This window comes from Syngnathus floridae, chromosome 21 (genome assembly GCF_059516105.1).
Source record: "Syngnathus floridae isolate MCC-2025c chromosome 21, RoL_Sflo_1.0, whole genome shotgun sequence".
NCBI lineage: Eukaryota > Metazoa > Chordata > Actinopteri > Syngnathiformes > Syngnathidae > Syngnathus > Syngnathus floridae.
Genome location: NC_142433.1, coordinates 1,729,294 through 1,749,343, shown reverse-complemented (window position 1 = coordinate 1,749,343; position 20,050 = coordinate 1,729,294). Strand labels below are relative to the sequence as shown.

The 20,050-nt window shown below is 39.4% G+C and overlaps 2 protein-coding genes across 2 annotated transcripts; both read right to left on the bottom strand.

Annotated features, from left to right (window-relative positions):
• Positions 1–1,259: 1,259 nt before the first annotated feature.
• Positions 1,260–16,927, bottom strand: sdc2 (syndecan 2). Its single transcript, XM_088364785.1, has 5 exons — positions 16,529–16,927; positions 4,777–4,891; positions 4,477–4,649; positions 3,536–3,668; positions 1,260–3,023 (listed from the first exon to the last, which is right to left on the bottom strand). The coding sequence occupies exons 1-5, from the start codon at positions 16,586–16,588 to the stop codon at positions 2,860–2,862; spliced, it is 645 nt and encodes a 214-aa protein (XP_088220911.1). The 5' UTR covers positions 16,589–16,927; the 3' UTR covers positions 1,260–2,859.
• Positions 16,928–17,893: 966 nt separating this feature from the next.
• LOC148379727 (putative thiopurine S-methyltransferase) lies at positions 17,894–20,019 on the bottom strand. The gene is made up of 9 exons (XM_088364783.1): positions 19,995–20,019; positions 19,403–19,514; positions 19,166–19,258; positions 18,934–19,066; positions 18,821–18,873; positions 18,679–18,753; positions 18,508–18,593; positions 18,333–18,377; positions 17,894–18,254 (listed from the first exon to the last, which is right to left on the bottom strand). The coding sequence occupies exons 2-9, from the start codon at positions 19,507–19,509 to the stop codon at positions 18,136–18,138; spliced, it is 711 nt and encodes a 236-aa protein (XP_088220909.1). The 5' UTR covers positions 19,510–19,514; positions 19,995–20,019; the 3' UTR covers positions 17,894–18,135.
• Between the last annotated feature and the right edge of the window lie 31 nt (positions 20,020–20,050).

The following is a 20,050-nucleotide window of genomic DNA, read 5'->3' as shown; positions in this document are numbered from 1 at the left end:
TGGCTCGGTGCAAAATGTGAACTTGTGTCTGTACTGCTCGGGTCAGCAAAGTGGCGCATGTCCAGCCGGGTCGGACTCTGGCTTAAAGTCTCCAGCCATGGGCTTATATGAGTCCTGACAGCCTGTTTATCTTGGATGCCATTTCTTTGACATTTCTGCATGGTTTGATGCTGACTGCCAGTTTATAGCCGTGAGCTTTATTAAATTAACCGGAGCTACAAAGGGAACGGAACAAAAGGTGGGATGAAAGATGAACATTTAAGAGGGTGAACAAAGAGATGTTTTTTTTTTTTCATGAGGAAAAATCTCAACTTTAAACGTTTACATTTTACACTAAGCACTATATGGGCTACATATTTCTTGTACAGATTGATTCTGGGTAAAAATCACATCGCCATTTTGGCCTGGTTCCTTAGAAATGGACAAGAAAAGGGGAGTTCAACTAAAACAACATGGGACACAATACGTGCATGTGAGCGTAGTCATTCGGAAGAATTATCGCTGCATGTTGGCTCGGTTCTCTTTTCTGTCATGTTAAAAAAATAAAATAAAAAAACAGGTCTTTTCCATTAGTGAAAAAGGTCACAGTCTGTCAGCTTTTTATGTCGTTTGTATCCTGCGCTTGTATGGTACGTGTACTTTTTGTGTGTGTGCACGTTTCCATGAAGCAATATTCTCCAATTCTGTGTATTGTAGTAACATAATGGTTGTTTCCACCGTGGGATTTGTAACCATGGTGATGATTACAGCAGTAATGTAAACGTCATGCAAATAGGTGAAGAGTGACAAGGGCAGTTTTTAAAAAAGGGTGGAGGAATTTATGTTCTTTCATACAAGGCTTGCTCAAGATGAAGCCAATATTTGACCCAAAAACAAATTATTACAGTACATCGTTTAAAAAATCTTTTTTTTAAATTTATTGTTTATCATGTGACAATAATGATTTGCATGTACAAGTCATGATGTGCACTTTTTGCATTTCTTTAAATGAATCAAAACAAATAGGCCTTTTCTTCCCTTTGTTGTTGTATTTTGTTTGTATTTTTCCTCCTGGGGATGGTAAAGATTCACACCTTAGTAATTAGTAATGGCACGCTCGGGATGTTCAAAGATGTTAATTGCTTCCATCATTTTCACACAATCCCTATAGTATCCATTCCTCGACATGCTTTTCATTTACTTGAAAAATTTACTCCAATTAGCATATTTGAGTCGCGACTCGAGGTGTAAAAAAAAAAAAAAAAAAATCACAAAGGCAATTGGGTATTAGGCCACAATGTTTATTCAGTAGTGTTGTTTCAACTTATAGGTACAATACTGTCAGCTTTTTATCAGACTAAAAAAAAAAAAAAAGAATGTTACCATTACAGTCATCCATGCACACTGAATGCCAGTCGAGCTGTTTCGACACCTGCTTCGCGCTCACTGCGAGCGTGATCTTATCCAAATGGTAGGCACTTTGAAGGTTTAAAACATTTGTGAATATACATTATATATACTGTATTTATATATCTTTCCGTATACTAATAAGCTATTGGAAGGGCAGGCCTCTTTAATTGAGAAAATAAACACACAGGATTGGGTTGAGTCTTTGGGTTTGTCATGACCTTTGCCCCAGCAGAGAATATTAATGAACACAGAAGTGGAAGAGTCAGGGGATACATGGCTGTTGAAGGCATCACTGAACATTTTTAAGCCTTCTTATTTATCATTTGAGAAAAAAAAGAATACTTGTGTAGAAGTTTCCACATGTGTCTTTGCTTTTTTTTTTTCTTCTGTGGTATGTGCTCTGCATGTGGTCTGGTGTTTGTGTCCAATAAAGCTTTTTTTTTTTCATTGAGCACGTCTTTAGGCCCAAAGCATCAACACGAGCACAAAGCAGGAAGTGGGGCAGGCCATTGACAGCTTAACTGGCCGTGCTCCAGTCGGACTAAAAAAGAAGGTGGGCGGGATGGTAAACAGAGAGAAAAAGAGGCCCGGGAAGGGTTGAAGGATGCTAGTTTGGCAAGGATGGGGAAGGTGACTGAAATCGTAATAAGAGACTTCCGACACCGAAACAATCGTGTGCAATCTTTTTTTCTTCTTCTTTTTTTAGACAACTCTTCCATCTCGGACTAATTCCTGTGTTTAAAAATAAAATGCTGTTCACCCGGCCCTCCCCCCAAAAAACAAACCCACAAATAAACAAGACATGATGTCATGCTCACCTCTATTTAAAAATGGGCGTGAGAGCAAAAAAAAAAGAAACGTTGCAACCTGAAGGGAGAAAATTTACATTGACTATTAACAGCGTTAATGTGAAGACAAAAAGAGCTTCATCAAAACTACAAAGGCATTTTTCAACATCAGAGAAAAGATAAATTAATGTAATACAACTTTAGAGATCAACATCAGACATGCTAAGACAAAATTAAAAAAAAAATAAGAAAAAAAAGTAGGATTGATACAGAATAATTATATTCAATTATTTCCACGTTTGATTTTTTTTTCTTTACAAATAACATACTGCTGCAGTTAAAAGTAGTCAGCGACTAAACACAAGCTCCTTAGACAGAAGACAGATGCGATTGATTTTCTCACCTTTACAGATCCTGTTTGTGTTATTTTTAATTAAAAAAAAATATTTTCATACAATACACTGACAGTTGCCATAAAACAAGGAAAGCTTGTATTTTTTTGTTTTTTTTTAAAAAGGGAAAAATCTTAACAACAATATGCTATGCAAAAGCTTCCCATTATGCTATTTTTCCATAAATCAACATTGTAACATATTGTTTCTCGTGTTCGCTCTTGCCAGAGGCTGCGGCTCGGGGGCAGCCGCTTGTGTTTTGTTGATCCCATGAGAAGTGGGCGGGGCTTTTATGCATAAAACTCCTTAGTTGGGGCTTTCTGATAGGCTGCACCAGAAGGTTTCCTCTCGCCCAGGTCGTAGCTGCCTTCATCCTTCTTCCTCATGCGGTAAACCAGGAGTAGGATGAGGAAAATGGCAAACAGGAATCCAATCACCCCTCCGGCGATAACAGCTGAGAAGGAAAAAATGATTCATGTCATTTAATTGGTCCATAAATAATGAAGAGATGTTTCTAATTGTCATTCTAATCGCATAGAATAAAAAGGTGCCTATCAAAAAGAAACCAGCGAGATGGCTGAGACAGAATGGAGTGAGGTGCCAATCAAACGTGAAACTCAGACATGCAGGGAGAAGACGGATGGGATCAGACGCCGTGCGCTATCGGTGTTCTCAAACAAGGCAGAAGGTGCTTTGAACACCCACGGCGGTGTGAACTCCACAAGGTCCCGTGGAGGAAAACAGATGGATTTTATTAAAAGCATTTATTTTGAGAAGTGGATCAGGTGGGAGACGTAAGACTACAGAGACATGGGCAAAAAAAAGGGAAACACGCTTACTTAGTCATAATTGTTTAAAATAGTAAAAGCAGAACAAATGAGACGTTCCTCAATCTATTTTATCTTCCTTGACAATGGAAGATCTGACACCAGATTTGTGCATTTGTTGATGTTGAATGGCACATACCTGCCAACACCTCCGTCCTTTGGAAGAGGTTCTCCGTGCGGACCTCGATGGGCTCCTGAGCCGAACCCGGGGCACCGGTTGTGCTGGTCATCTGGTTCCTCTTCATGTCCTCCGTAACAGGCACTGGTGGTGCCTGGATTTAGAGAGAATATCATTTTTAACCACGTAAAGAGAAGAGGGCCGGTGAAAACAGTTGGCCGACTAAGAATTGAACTGGAATGGATCCAAGTTGCCTGTATAGATTAGCGTAATCTACTGACGTAGGAAAGAAGAACAGTTGCATCTGAAATGAGCCCAGGGTGGCGTTAAGGTTATCCCGTGATTTTGTGTCAGTGAGACAGCAGGTAGGACTTTCTTTAGGGAAGCTTTCGACTAATCTCAAACAGATGTAGGCTACTCTGTTGTCTAGCGGAACAAATGGGAATCTTTATCCTAAGAGTAACCTGATCATTTGTATTTCTTTTGACTTATTTATGTATTAATAAATCAAATAGTTCCTAGCCCAGAAAGAGTCAAAATAATAGCAGGCTACTGTGATTATTTTATTTTATTTTATCCTGGCACATCATTTTTGATAAGCAGTCCCATCCATTTTCTGTACCACTTTGTTCCCACGGGGCTTTATAATGAGCAAACTACATGAGTGATGTCGTTTTCTCCCTCCCCCCCCATTTGAATTGAAAACAACTACTAATTTGAACTGCCTTGACTGACAGCAAGGATGAATTCTAAAAAGCATCAGTGTGGGTGGGTGAAATGTTGTGACGTTACCATGAGAACGGTGCTGCTTGCTGAGGGGCAAAATTCTTTTTTGAAAATCTAGTGACCTCTGATTCTTCAAATAATTTTCATCAAAATGCAGAATCCTTCATCGATCACTATTGACATCACCGACTTACGTCACTAGCAAAACAACAGAAGTGAGACTTTTGTTCACTGACCTCTGTTCTTAACGGCTTCTTGGGTGTGTTGTCCCTGGCGGTTTCTCGAACTGTGGCTGTCTCCACCTTGGGGGTGAACTCTTTGGTGGAGTCCTTGGTAGGTTCTTCTGCTTTGGGTGCAATATACACCATACTAACAGTCACCGTTTCTTCAACCACTTCTTCACCTGCACCTGGAGATGATTGTATAAAACACAAAAAAGATTTTGCAAAATGACCTTGATGTTTCTTTCACACTGAGTGAAAGACTGAAATTGGTGCATAAAATACAAAATAATAGGCATATTTGAAATTTATTACCTGAGCCTGACCCCGAGTTAAAATCATCATCATCTTCAGGGTAGTAACCTCCTGAGCCTGCGTCATCCAGGTATAAGTCATCAGCCTGGGAGGAGGTCTTGGCTGCCTGTGCTATCTGCAAAAAAATATATATATATATTGAGAATTCGGTTTGATCACTCATAAATTTAATGGTAATGAAAAGCCCTGAAAAGTTTGTTAAAAAAAAAAAAAAAAACACAGCTCTTCTTGCCATATGTGTGATTTAAGACATAACGGGATATAACAAGAAAATCAATAACTGCTCTCTCCAGCAAAAAAAAAAAAAAAAGTGTTGTGTTCATTTCGTAGGCTACTCAATAATATTGAATTTTTGGGATATCTTGTGTTGTCTTGAGTGTATATGTGACTTGAATACTTATACCGGCATCCATGGCAACATCCATTCAGGTCTGATTGACTAATTTGTATTGGACCTTCTCTATAATAACAGTCCTGCTCAGAATGGGAATTAAAAAAATAAAATAAAAAAAAAGACAGACAATATATCATCCTATTGTGGGGATCTATTTGCGACAGTTCCAGGTCAGCTCTAAGGAAGTTGTGCTGATAAACCTCAAGCTGAAAGACATTGGATTAGAGGAAACAATCAATTGGCGTGACAGAAAGACCAATGAGGGGCGTTCTTTTGTTAGCTGCAAAAGAATAGACGAGAATTGGCTAATGAGAAATTAGGCCACACTAATGCTTGTTTAAGACCAGCTGTGCTTGGGCAAACAAAATCGTGACAGGGGAAAAAAAAACAGAAATGAATTCATCAGACCATTTGACGTCACTATTAGACAACCAAATTCCCACGAAAAACATTCCAAAGATGAAAATCCAAGACTAAGTATTCACATGTGTTGCTTTCAAGTAATTGTGCATATTTCCATGACAAAAAAAAAAACGCCAGCAGTCCACGGCGCAAAAGACGGACGAAGAAAATTGAAGGCGAACAATACCATTCCTTCTCAGTCAAGTGTCTTGCGAAAGAAAGAAAGCCCCTCCATTGCTCAGCCGTCTGATCAAAGAAAGAATTTGTTCAAAGCAACTTTATCTTCACCTTATTGGCTTTTCGTCTTTCCAATGCAACCCCCCCAAGCAAAGCCATTCAGTGTCTCCGTTCGCTCCACAGGTCAAAATGCATAAGAGCACAATGGCCGCGTTGGAGGAGGGGGGAGGCCAGTTCACATGGTGACAAAGGATGCTAATGAGATAAAGGCAGGCCACACACACTCGTCACCAACTAGAAGCCGTTAGCAAGTATTTCATTAATTCATTGAAACATAGACGGAAAGCAATTGAGCATGTTAACTTGACACCGCATCGGCATTCAAGTCTGGAGAGTGTGACTAATGTATGCGGTGTTTACTACAGCCAACAATATTGATTGGAGCATAAGGAGCTTTTAATCCATTTCTTCTTTTATTTGTTATTCTTAATGGGAATCCTCGGTTGCATTTATAAAATGAAGATGAGGGAGTAGGAAACTTTCAATGTCACGGACATTCCTGATAAACTTTGCTCTTTTTTATCAGAGTGTTGACATTCGTGACTCCTTTCAGCTCTTATCACATTTTTTTTTTTTGAGCCGGACTAGACAGCAGTCTGGCAACTACCAATGTCGAGTGCTAGCTGATATATGAATCTTCAGCTATGCTACAGCAGCTCTATTTTTTTATAGCTGTCGAGCAAACATTCGACTCCTTTCATTTTTCACTTTTAATGGAAAAGATTGAAGAGCTTGACGGCCGATAAAAAAAATACCTTTTAGGGGGACTTGTGGTGTTTTTTATTTTGCAATTCTAAAAGTTTTGGGTTGTGCACGTCATCAATCAGAGCAAGTACGGCTGTGCAGAATCACATAGAACCTGTACGTTTATTTTAATTCAAAAAAAAAAATCATGATTCAAAATTAGCCAACTATCATTTTGTAATTGTTGGGAAAATCCCCCACAATATATTGTTGACAGGAAAGAGAAATTTCCTTCAAGAGTCCATCTTGAAGCTTTAGGAGCACACCTCAAGCTATAAACGTCTACCTTTTAAAGAAAAAAAAATCTCCAAACAAAAGAAGGAGGAGGCAAACATGCACTTGAGTGAAGCTCATTGTGCAGCCGAGCGTAGACACACAAAGGCGTGCAAACCTCTCAACATCTGTCAAAAAATCCAACACTTACATAAACACAATATGCAAACACGTTGAAAAATCCCGAGATCGTTAACAACCGCTCGTCTCGTGACCTGCAAACCGGAATGGAGCTTCTGGACAAAAGAAACGACAGATAAGAGGCATGCTCGCAGGCGATTGAGCAAAAAGCGGCCTGGACAAATGAGGGATGAGAAAACTGGGAAAGAAGGACGGAGTCAATAACCAACCCGTTCCTGCTACTGACAGTACCATGGCCTGGAGGCAGCTGTGTGAAAAGCCCGAGAAAAATATGGCTAGCACTCTGCGTCGGGGTAATATTTACATTTGGCTCTATAGGAGGGAGATAGAAAAGTGCCTGCAGGGCCCGAAGGACGTTTGGATGAATTGTTCTCAGCCACGGCCCAAATATGAACTCAAATCCGAGTCAGGTCAAAGGAAGTAGCCGTCCTTCAAAGAATGCATAGCAACATCTGCATCTCCATGAAAGCACCCACGGGATTGATTTATGTGCCAACACACACACACATACACACACATCCAGCTTTCACATCTCCAAGGCCTGAGATGAATACACAGGCACATCAAAACTAACTTCAGAAAGGAAGAGAAAAAAAAATTGAAAACAAGTGCAAGAGGGCTGGCAGACACATCGTAATTCAGATTCGCTCTGATTTTTCGACTCTTTCTACTTGGAGAATCTCAGACTGACTTTGTGGGTGGGTGACAATGCAACAATCCAGAATTCTTCCGAATTTTCCTATTTTTAGACTTAAAACAGTTTGGTAGATGTGCACTTTGAACCCACTCAAACTTTTATAGCCCTCCTGGGGATCATAATAAGGAACTAATTGATAGTCTTTCAGCTGCGGGCTCAGAAGAGAGGACGGAAGTTCCTGTAGGAAGTTGACACAAATCAAACTCTTTGAGCCTCGGAGTTCCTCCAGCGCTTTTTTTTTTGTTTGTGCCTGTGGCCGAGAGAGTATAAAAAGCACATTGGCCATTTTTTTTTTTACTTATTTCCCATTTGAACATATTCATCACTTGTCAAGCTTGACTTTTAAGGCAGTTAAGATACGCCTGACTGGTTTTGCCTTCCTCTTAGAGACAAAATACATCCGCTATTATTTCCCCTTTGCTCTATATTACTTCCTCACAGGAAAGCCAGTCAAGTCCATTTCACGAGAAATAAACAGACGTACTAAAAAAAAAAAAAAAAAGTCTCCCATCTCCATGACTCTGAATGTTTCAGGAGAGGAAACACATGAAAGAATGCTTTAATAATTTGCACGAGTGGGATTTTTTAAAAGCCAACCTTCTGCGACACATTACGGATGATTTAATTTTGCAAGTGATTAAAAGCTATCAACTGCTTCTCGGATGGGATTTTGCTAGCCACCTGCTAACATTTCTCATCCAGTGCTGCTAGATCTCATGAATAAGAAAACAATGCAGGGCTCATGTGGCCTTATTTGGAGAATACCTCAGTGCTGTGCTATCTGAATTCACCAAGCATGACTGGCTTTCTGCAGTGTGCACAACAAGGAGCAAATTCCCAGACCCCTGCAAGCTCCACTGCTCCCTGGTTTTGCTCCCCAGGTTGGGAATTGGGGAAATTCCTCAGCCTGGTTAAATGACTCCTGATATATGTGAAGAAGAAAAAAAAGGGTTCATTCTTTGTCAGCTGTGAAATTCGAGACACTGGGAAATGGCTTCACCTTCCAGTCATATCTAATACGGAGGAGGGAAAGATTTGCCGCGCCACGCCATCTTTCTTCCCTCCAGATAGTGAGAAAATAGAAAACTTTGAGGGGAATGTTTGACCTGAAAAAAAAGGGGGATAATGTTGTGTGAAATTGGGAAGTTGGGGAATTTATAAAAATGGCCAAATCTATGTTGGCTGTGCTTGTTTGTGAATTCTTATCTTCAAATAGTCTCTATTTGTAAATTCTTGATTATTTATCTTCTCAAAAAAGTCCAAGTAATATCATTCAATCGTGAACCTTCCATGTTATGTTATAAAAAATATTATTGAGACTGATATCGCGTAATAGAACGCCTGCGTGTCCTTCCAAGGCTCTTTTACACCGAGCTGAGATGAAGAGCGGTGCCGTAACAAAGAACACGGTGCTAAACTAGTAAAGGCCAACTGCAGGTGACAAAAAAAAAAAAAAGAAAGAACCGCAATCAAATGTCAAGTGCATCATTAGTTTTTTTCCTTTCTGGTTTCCAAAAGCCAAATTTTGTTAAAGAAAAAAAAAGGATGTCTGTCAAATTACCCCAAAGATCAAACCTGATTTGTTCTGAAAATATCTTCAGCTTTAAATTCCCGCCATTGATAAAATGACACTCATGTTGCCTGATACTATCGTGGCACTTTTTTTTGCATAGGAAGCGTGCTGAGCTTTGAATAATAACAAATGATGATGCAAAACTCACATGGGGATGCTTAAAAAGACATTTCTCATGTTTCAGGCCAGCTATGTGACCCCTTAGTTCAGCGTACCAGAATACTATATCATATATGTCTTGTGGTTAGCTGAAACTCATTCAACAAATCTAATTCTAGTGATATACATCAGGATCTTTTCATTGTGAGCTTTTGTTAGTTTCAACATCATCAACAGTTGAATCATAAATGCTTTGAATCTATTTGCATGTATTAGGTCAGTGCACAGGTTAAAGCAACATGGTCTGTGGCACATGTACTCGTGATCATTTGTTACGTGTCGGCCCGCGGGAAAAGTGAGTGTTGGCATCGCAGCTGAAGTTTATATAAAAGAGTCATGGATTTCAGTAGGAAAGCATCATTTGAAGTCGTTGCAGTCGGCGATGATCATCATCAGGTTTATTTATAAAGGGAAGCAATTAAGGGTGTCAGTTCAATTGTGGATCAAAGTTGGCTTCCATGGAGATGCATGTTGGTTAGCAACCTTCAAAGTTGTTAAAAATAACAGACACTTTTAATAAAAAAAATCTTTAAAAATTATATATACTGCGAAAATTGATTGCCTATATTTTTTTCAACTCAATATTATTGCTGACTGTCAAATTAGCAAGGTTTTTTAGCATCTAAAAACTGCGTTCAAACTCTCCGTGTTGTTTTCAAAAGAACAAAAGGAAGATAAATAAACAAACATCCTTTCATGGCCGCATCATTAACACCTAGCTGTAAATGTGCTTGAGAATTGGATGGCTACACTGTCTTCTTCCTCACTATACAAAACACCTCAAATACAACAGCAGACAGAGATGGATGAATATTTAATGTTCTTCACTTTTCCAGCTTACAATGAACTCAAAGCACCTCTGCACAGTCACATAATGATTAATGCCATATAATTATGATGGGTAGATATATATTTTATATTTTCAGTTAGCGCCAGGGGCAATTTGGGGGCTCAAAGATAATTTAAGATGGACACATGCCACCTAAAGTTCTTCACTGATGACCCACATTCCTCACATTCCTTTTCAGCTTTGGCAAATGCCCCAATATGACATGAGTTGAAAGACAAAGGTGGAGGAGTGAAAAGAAGCAGATGGAGCAATGGCATGCAAGGTAGGGGGGTGGTGGAAGGAGAATGATTTTGCCGCTTTGTTGACTGATCTGATACAATCCCCGCTGCAGCAATTGAATTTCCATCCAAGCCTTTGCTTAAGAGGATTTGGATTGGTGATGGCGGGCGGGCGGGGTGCGGGGTAGTCCATGGAGGGGGGCCGACCCATGATGGAATGGATAATAAAGACGCAAAAAAGGAGGAAAACTTTAAATGGGCACTGACGAAGCAAAGTTAAAAATGAAATGCTGTTTGTAAGATATTACTGCTTTGCATGTTGTCTATTTTGAGAGCAAGGCTTAAGGGATAAGTCACATATATTCTGTCAAAAAAAGAAAAAATCAGGAGAGTAGTTGCAAGTGTGACATGACAGGAGAGGTGCGACAGGTGCTGCTCTCTGATCCCATTATCCCAGGCTAATCCTGCCCAGCACGTTTCTAACTATGTTGGCAAACGTGTTGGCATGTTTGTTTTTACACACTGAATGAAGCATCACGCCTGAAGCTCACCCGTGAGGTGGAGGTCTTCTCTCACCCGGGATTGTTTAGAACCTATTCTGACAGGAAGTGATAATACAGTATTTTGTTTTTCACTTCTATTTTATTCATGTAATGGATTTTTCCTGGGCTTAAAATAACTCCAGCTCTTTCAATTTTGTGCTTTCCAGCCCGTCCCCACTCACAAAGTGACAGCTTCAGCTCAGATGAAAAAAAAAAGGTAGAACATTTGATGACTAAGGTCAACCTGTCAAAGGTACAAATGGTCTTTGTCGTGCGCATATTTAAATCAAAGGGCAGGAAATTTGTACCATATGATCGTACGTCATACATCAGCTCATCTACAATACTCTCACGAGGCGTCATCGAGTCGCTCTAATCCAGTCTAGGCCACGAATGCCCGAGGATGAAAATTATGAAGGCTTTGGGGATGAAAAATATCTCTGTTCTAGGACACTTTAATCCTCCTTTAATCAACTCCATGAAAAAGTGTCACATTTTCCAAGAAGTGGCTGGCATAAATAAATTTAAATAAAAACATTTCGCCAAAAATGTCTGTCATAGATAAATAAATAAAAGTATTTTAAATAAAAAGGCAGAGACTAAGTCAACTCCAAACCCTATTTACCTACATATGTGGATTAACGACATTGTTGAGTCACATGACGATGACCTGATGCCACTTGCTGGACATTAGCCCACTGAGGCAGGTTGGCACGTTAAAGCTCATCCTATGGATTATTCCGACCATATGCACGCACGATGCTGACTAATGCTCAATCTGTCCATTGATAATAACAAAAAGGGGCACAAAGTTTTACATGCGATCTTTTCAATTAGAAATCGTGAGATGCATGCGGTCTGATTTATTTTGTGTGCAATAACATACTTGGATTTGCAATTTCCAATTGAGAAAAAGCCAAGGGTGTTTTTTCTAAACCACCTCACGTGGACTCGGGTGAAAGATTAAAAACAAAATTCCAGCAGCTAAGCATGGTTTTGACTGTGTTTGCCAATCCTCTATTTTCTAGTTAGCTCCATGGTCATTTCCAGTTCTTTCCCTGTGCTGTAATTCTGCAAGAATGTGTGGTTTAAAAAGACGCCAGGCTGTCCCTGAAACAACACAATGTTTTCTCAGGGTGCTCCACCCAGGGCTCCATGTATAACTTTACCATTTGTTTTTCACCGACGACTTATAGACGGTATGGTGTCGAGTAAGTGCAAAATAAAAATGTCGACACAACTTAAGTGACATCATTTACACAAGTCTAATGGAAAATCCGGGGATAGAGCCACTATCAAAACGCACCAGGCAACAGATGTTTACAGCAGCGTTTGCACTTAACGTTCAACAAAAGTTCTACTAAAAGCCTCGTGCGGTCAACCAATCGCACATAGCTAAGTGCGAGCGTGCTTAATGGAAACAGAACCAGATGCAATCAGGTGAGTTTATAGGCAGCGCTGCATGCCATAAACAGCTGTTGCGAGATTCGTCTTCGCCAGATGCTTTCAAGCACTTTCAAGTAAGACAATTACAGAAAGCTCGCTAATTGTGTCTTTATGACTTCACAGCCTAGGTATGTCACGAAATCACTGATAAAATAAATCGTCCGACTCTGCTAGTCTGAATTGTGTCATGAAAACACTATTTGTGAACGGCAACATCTAAAAAGATACTTTTAGTCAACTTGAGGCGGACTTTAGTGAACTCTCTCTGCACTGAATTTAAATAAAATAAAGGGAGACGCTCTGATTGGCCGGGAGTCTGCTACGTTCGCTCCCACAACGGCGCAAACGCCCTGCACTAATCTAAAAAACTATGCAATACAAAAAAAAAATGTCTAGATTTGAAATATTAATACTCATTGTTGTAATGTGAATGCTTCAATCAAAATACCAGTCTTGAAATGAAACATGGTGCTTACATATTTGCATTCAAAATCAAAATGTGTTGAATAATCATCTCCGAATAATAGCACACTGGTGTGCCGGGTTATTCAGCTGAAAGGGTTTACAGACAGCATTTGAGAACACAGATGGCCGTTAACAGAGTGCATTAGTAAAGATTAACTTGCCTGCTAGAAATCATTGTACATATATCCGTGACCTTATTAAGTTACCAACCAACCATGATGGAGAAACGAGATTTAGGGTGTGATCAAGCTTGCTATAAGACTTTTAATGTTTGTACACTGAATATGCATAGATATTTACGTCACGCTGACATATTTTCGAAAGAACATTTGTTCTTGTTCTTTGCAAAATGATGAAAAGAGCGCGTGAGCTCATCTTTTTTCTAGAACACCAATTTTCTCATGCAAATGCTTCTAAATGAAGTGATGTCCATTAAGTATAATTGTACAATGCATATAAAAGCCTTCATTTACTCAACTTTGGGGATGGAATAGAAAGGCCGGTTCCGAGATGATAAAACAATTCATTAGTAGGATCAGCACAAATGTGTGAAATGGGTCATTTCTTCCACCGTGATCTCAGAATGGGAAAAACAAATCCAGCTGATGTCATAGATGTCATTTTTGGAGAGTTCCATGGAACACATTTGGCTCTCAGATCCAGTTTAAGAGAACAAAGTCAATTTGAGATTCTTTAACATGGCAGCAATCCTTGTGTGGAACAAACTATCTCATGATAGAAGTGGAGTGACCCAGCTTTTATGCATCTTGACATCTCAGGACAATGAGGCAATAAGCATGTGGTTCTTATTTGGATGAGGACTTGCCCTACTTTCCATCTACAGCCATGTATTGTATTTGGTATTTGTATGATCATCAGATTTTTTTTTTTTTAAATCCACAACAAAGCAAAGACATGTGTTATTCCACATGCTTCTTTTTCTTCCGCCCTACCAAGTGAGACATTTTTCACACTTGACACAACAAACAGGCAGTCAGGTCTTGGCTTGAGAACACCAAAAGGCAGACTTAACACTTTTAACCTTCCCCCAACCCCCCAGCAACAGAAACATCTCCCTCCCTCCTCAATAAGAGACTCTCCTACCCAAACTGGAGTCAGGCTATAAAATCAGAATGAAACTGGGGGGAACGTCCTAACACAAGGGTTTTCCCCACATTTCTTTGTGTCACATCAACCACGTTACCACGAACGTTTCCATCTGCTCAGTAAGAGAAGCCAGATTAAAGAGTTGCTTTTTAAATTCAGCTTTTTATTTGATAGAAAAAACAAAGCTGCTGTTACAGTAGATAGAAAAAGCCGAGCTTTTTTGTGATATAAATAATGAGACCGAGATGAAAATGTTTCTCCTCACCTGCACACGTCAATTGAAAAAAAAAAATAGTTTAAAGAGGAAGTCAAAATAAACATCTGAGATCATATGGTTGCAATTGTGGAAGTTGCTTGTGTTCATAACTGCTGCCAAAGGTAAACGTGAAACTGTGAAACTTTTTATAAAACATCAGGAAAAGCCTCCTAGAACATCTAGACTTTATTTGGGGTTAATCGGATGCAAAGCGTGGCAGCTGTGTGCTGGAAAGCAACCCCCTCGACCACCCTACGTACATCCAGCAGATGTTTGCAAAACTCACCACCCCCCTCCCTAAATGAAATGAAAGAAAGGAATGGCGGAAAAAAATAACAGCAGCTCTGTGCCGAGTTTTGCGATACCTCAATATAAGACTTTTGCAGTTTGATGAGTTAATGCAAAATAAAAGAACATCATGAAATATACAAGAGCAGAGGCTGCAGTCACAGAACAGCATCTGGCTTTCCTTTTTCGACGTGACAGCATGTGCTTTCATTTCAAGCCCTCCGTCACAACGTTTACATAACAAACTTTTTTGGAGCTGGTCCATCTTGCCTTCTTGTATATTGCTCTTTTATCAGCTCACATTTTTCATTGGAAATTAATATGGACATTTGAATGGTATACAGCCTTGCAATAAATCTGCAATTTTTTTTTAGTGTTGACGGGAGAAATATATTTTGTTCAAAAATGTTTCATTGAGTAAAAGGTCAGCGTGCAGGGCTCATTTCATTACCACCAAATCAACAGATACAAAACTATCATTTAAGACAGAAACTTGAGATAAAACATCCATTACAATACAAAACACCCTTTTATCCTTTGAAATGGCACATTCAGTAACATTAGTAATCAGCTCAGACAATTTGAAGGTAGGTAAGTAGTTTATCACAGCAATTTGACCTCATGTGCCCTTTTGAGAAAATTGCTGAGCACACTTTGTTCATCTCCTGATTGCTTCCGTCTTAAATCTCCTCTGAAGCGACAATCAGTACCTTTTACTGTTCTTTTTTTTGCACATTTTACGTATTTTGAGAATAGGATATGATCAGTTACAATTCATGAACAATATATAAATGGAAGAAAGCTTCAGAATTGTATCCACATGTTCAAATCGCCACTCAATAATGTCCATGGGATTTGCTAATTAAAACAAAAACTAATTAAGCCTAAAGCAGGTTATCTACCACCAATTGTTGCCAAATGAGAATCAATGTCATGTGTCAAGTGGCAGCGGGGCCTTTTGGGGACACTGATAAAGAGGAGAGTGATATTGATCGGGTTAAAGTTTTATTTGCATGGCATCCTATTGTATGTAAAATTCAACTATTCTATTGGAAAAGAGACTTTGGTGCTAATTGGAGCAACACCATGTCAATGATGAATAACCTACAGTTGGAAAAGCTAAAAGTAAGCATGTAAAAACAGAACGGAGGGTCACCATGTGTCTGATGTGGCTAATTGGACCACCGGTTCTGACACAGGACCAGGCAATGAGCCAAGCGGCAAGTCACAACCCACCGGGGGAAACAACAGGAGGCAGTAATGACAGGGGCAGCACATGATGCTGCCAGAATCTGTCACTGCAAGCACCAGGCTAATTTGAAAAAGGGGGTGTACAGTGCACACACACACGGAGGTAAAATCATCTGAGAAAAAAAATGCTTGCAAGAAATTACATAACGCCATGAAGTCTGATGGATCTTCACTTGAAAATAGTCAGAAATAATATTTTAGTTTGGTGATTGCAAAGCGAATGGAGTTTATTTAATGGAAAACATGATTTAAATTGTCTTCATTGTGATGCCACTAAAACTCAGTCAAATTATCAATACAGCTTAAAATTGTATTTATTTGCGTCTGTTCTGACGTCACGTCCCCAATAGCACGTGACGCACTGATTTTTGCTGCTTAGAAATAAGCATCCCCGCAGTTTTTTCAACTTGACACGCGAATAGTCATACTAATTTAAGCCTTTTACAAGTTCTTGATTATTGGGAGAGACAATTAAGTCCATTTACGAGAAAAAAAATCATGCAAATTTATTTTAGGATTAACACCAGATTTTCTTTTGTCTAATCAGAGGTTGAGTGGATCAACGTGGCATTGTCAAGAGTGTATGATTCATCAGATTATCTAAAAGCAAAATATAACCAATTCAAAAAATAAAAGGGGGGGTCTTGAGTTGCCCTGGACCCAAGTTGCCTTCTTGCTCCCCGTTTTTAGAGTTGTTAAACAAACTTACCCTTTCCCCAGAGAGGTAGACTGCCAAGCCGAGGGTGACAATGAAGCAAACGTTCCTCATTATTCCGTTTCTTTGCGGTTCGCGCTGCAAAGCAAGCCAAATGTCTTCTTTTCTCCGTCCCTACTTCGCCTGCGCTTTCCCCGTCTGTCTCCAAAGTCCCGTCGTTCCGCTCGTGGGACCACTACCGGATACGTGTTGCGTTTTTTTGTTTTTTTTAAATTCCCCCCTACTCCTTCTCAAAAACACTATGCAATTTGTTATGTTGCTCAATTCTTGGTAAATTAGACAAATCAATGCAGGAATAAAGCAGGGAATACTAACAAAGTCCGCCGCGCGCTGCCTCGCTTGGTAAAATCCACGCGAGACACGTACGGCGCTCGAGCTCCCCCCTCTCTCTCTCTCTCTTTCTCTCTCTCTAGCCCCCCTCTCTCTCTACCACCCCCTCCCCTCCCTCTCTCTCTGAAACTTGCGTGTGTTTAAGACAAAAGTAGTGATTACGGCATTGCTCAATTCCTACATTTACGTCCGTTTGAAAATTGGGAACCTTGTTATCTGGAAATTGTATTTAGTTGGCATATTTGACTGATTGCACATTTGCACTAATTGTCTGATTTTTTTCTTAATATTGTAATGCTAGATCTCTTACTGTATTTGTTATTTTACTTTTTATGAGGGTAAGCACCATCCTATTGTTCTACCAGCACAAAAATCAATCGCATTAAGTCGAATAATTTCTGTTCAATGTCTCTCTCTGCTGGTGAATGCAAACCCTACACCTAAATAAGGCAAAATAAAATGCAATATTCAAATAGGGAGTTGAGGATGAGGTGAAGAGAAGATGACCAGGTACCAGGTTTTCCTTGACCTCATCCTCTGTGACCCAGGCAAAAAAAAAGAAGTGGTGTTAACCACATTAGTGAACTGAGGAGCATGTCAGAATGTTAATTTGAGTCAAGAGCAAGTATAATTTTGGAAAGTAATTAAAAATCGAGGGATCCAACCCCCCCTCCGCTCCTTAGTGTAAAAGATGCCCGGTCTTGGTGTCCTTGTCGTTTTCAAAGGGCTTAACGCTACTCCAGATTACGCAGCCAATTAGGATGAAGGCAAAGCTCCTTCTGCTATTCAGCCTTGTCAGAACGCGCGTGCGTGCGTGCACGCTTTCATAGTTTGAACAATGTAAACATCACCAGATATGACTTATCAGTCCACTGTTGAGGCCTGTACACACAAAACATAAATTGTTCTTTTGGATTACAATTAAATTTAAATGCATCTATTGTATATTTGTCAACGTCAACAAGGATGCATAAATGTGTTCAATATTGAAATTAAACACTTGATTTAACGATATAATATGGACAGATATAACAATAAAATTTATTTATTGGGTATGAAGGAAAAATAAGGCAGCTATGGATTCAAATGGGCTCTTTTCTGAGCTTTGGCGCCGTCTGTGGTTCAAAATGGAGAAGTACGCCAACCTGAGCAGAATGATTGATCATTTACCCCAAAGACCCAATTATTCACTGTAACCAGGCAACAACCAAACAAAGAAAACTTGCTCTTTTTTTTTTCTTGTGCTAATTTTGTTAAAGGTGTGACATATTTTAACTAATCTTTGGAGTGATGAGGTAGAGTTGCTCAATCAGGTAGTCAACACCCCAAGCACGATGTCTGTCTTCGATGACATCCTCTGATACGAGCTGCTCTACATTGCACCGTTCTCCTGGAGGTGGAAAAAAAAATCAAAACCTTTAAAGACACATGTTACCTGTATTTAAAAAAAAAAAAATGGATTACTCACCAAACAAGCTATGTACTTGCTCACCAGGCACGGCAAAGGGAGGGCCTGAAAGTTTGTTAAGAATAGTTATTGAATTTTACCAACTCGTACATGGTTTATTTTTATTCCTTTACTATTCTGGATGAAAAACTATTTTTCTGACACCGAGTAATTCAAGTTTTAAACACAGCATTACCATCGTAATGTTCAGGATTGTACATCAACGTGGACAAAAGGTATCTGCAGTCATTGGCCATCAAAGAAATGATGAGAGAAGCATACCTGTAGAATTGCGAGATTTCAAATAATAACTTGAACGTGATGATTTTCCAATACGATTTTTACATTTTGAGATTTGAAGCCTTACTTTTCTCTGTCTCCCGGGTTAATGGCCACAAATGATCCTCTGTCCCAAATAGCCCCAAACTGACCTAAAACTGAGCTGTGACATACAGGAAAGGTGGATTTTTTATTTTATTTTTTTAATGCGGTATGCATAACTTACTTACCTAGATATGCTGTACAGATCACAGTTATACAAGGAGATGTTTTTCTCGGAGTTCTGCAGAATGAATGTGAGTGGTTAGAATACAAGGACTGTTATGCGTTTGTATGGACTCACCTTGAAGACCTTTGCTCCAGGTATAGCTGGGACGGGCTCCTCATTGTAGGTCAAGTTGTTCTCCGTAAAGAATTGTTTTATGGCTTTTTCAGCTATTTCCACTCCAACCACTGAATGGCCCATATCTGCTAGCCTGATCACATGATTAAATACAAAACAAGGTGAAGTCATAAAGAGCGCTTTGGTAATTGGTTTTAGAATACAATGGAGTTTGTAGATAGATTTTATTTACCACTTCATATCCACAGCTTTCCCACAGAGAGGAAAAAAGAAGCGAACCCCTGTTCGCCCGGATAAAGTTTTGTCAATGTTACTTTCCAGCATTCTGGAAATTAGAAACAAAAAGAATAGTTACTTAAAAAAAAACATCATGCAAATTCAATTAATTATAGGTGATGCTTTTTAACGATGCCTGATTAATTCTTGCAAATTGTAATTGCATTGATAAAGTGTAAATATGTAATCTTACTCGTGCACGTGTGACTTATGAAAGCCAGTTTTGTTTTCCTCCCAGCGTTGCTCCCATTCTTCGAGTTTAACAACTCGATCTTTCTGTATTTTCAGCATGTCGCCCATTTTATCTGCGTCAGAGCGCAAATAAAAACAGGTGTCAAGATATGCAAATATAAAATTGCAATCCGATTGCGCAACAATCTGGTCATAGGTGAATTACATACTTACCTGACAGTTTTTGCAAGTAGGAATCCGTGAAATATTTATTTCACAGTTTCCGTTTTGCTCAAATATTACCTTGTGAAAAGTACACTGCATTTTGTCTGTTAGGCAATCCATGTAGGTACAGTAATGAAATACAAAGAGTAATATGCCTGTAACACTAAACTATGGGTAAAATTAACCCACCGTTTGTTGTTGGGAGTCGCTTCCTGGTACTATACTAAAAGAATCCAGTAGATGTCACTGTTTCTTCAAAATATAGCTTATCAGAATGTTTGGCGAGTGTTGCTTACACCTTTAAACCGCAAGGTGGTGGTAGATTCACATAAAAGCAGAAAAACTCGCTGTTTGTCAAAAATTGCTTTTCATTCATTCATCTCCCGTACCGTTTATCCTCACGAGGGTCGCGTGCTGCAGTCTGTCCCAGAAGCCTTTGGACGGG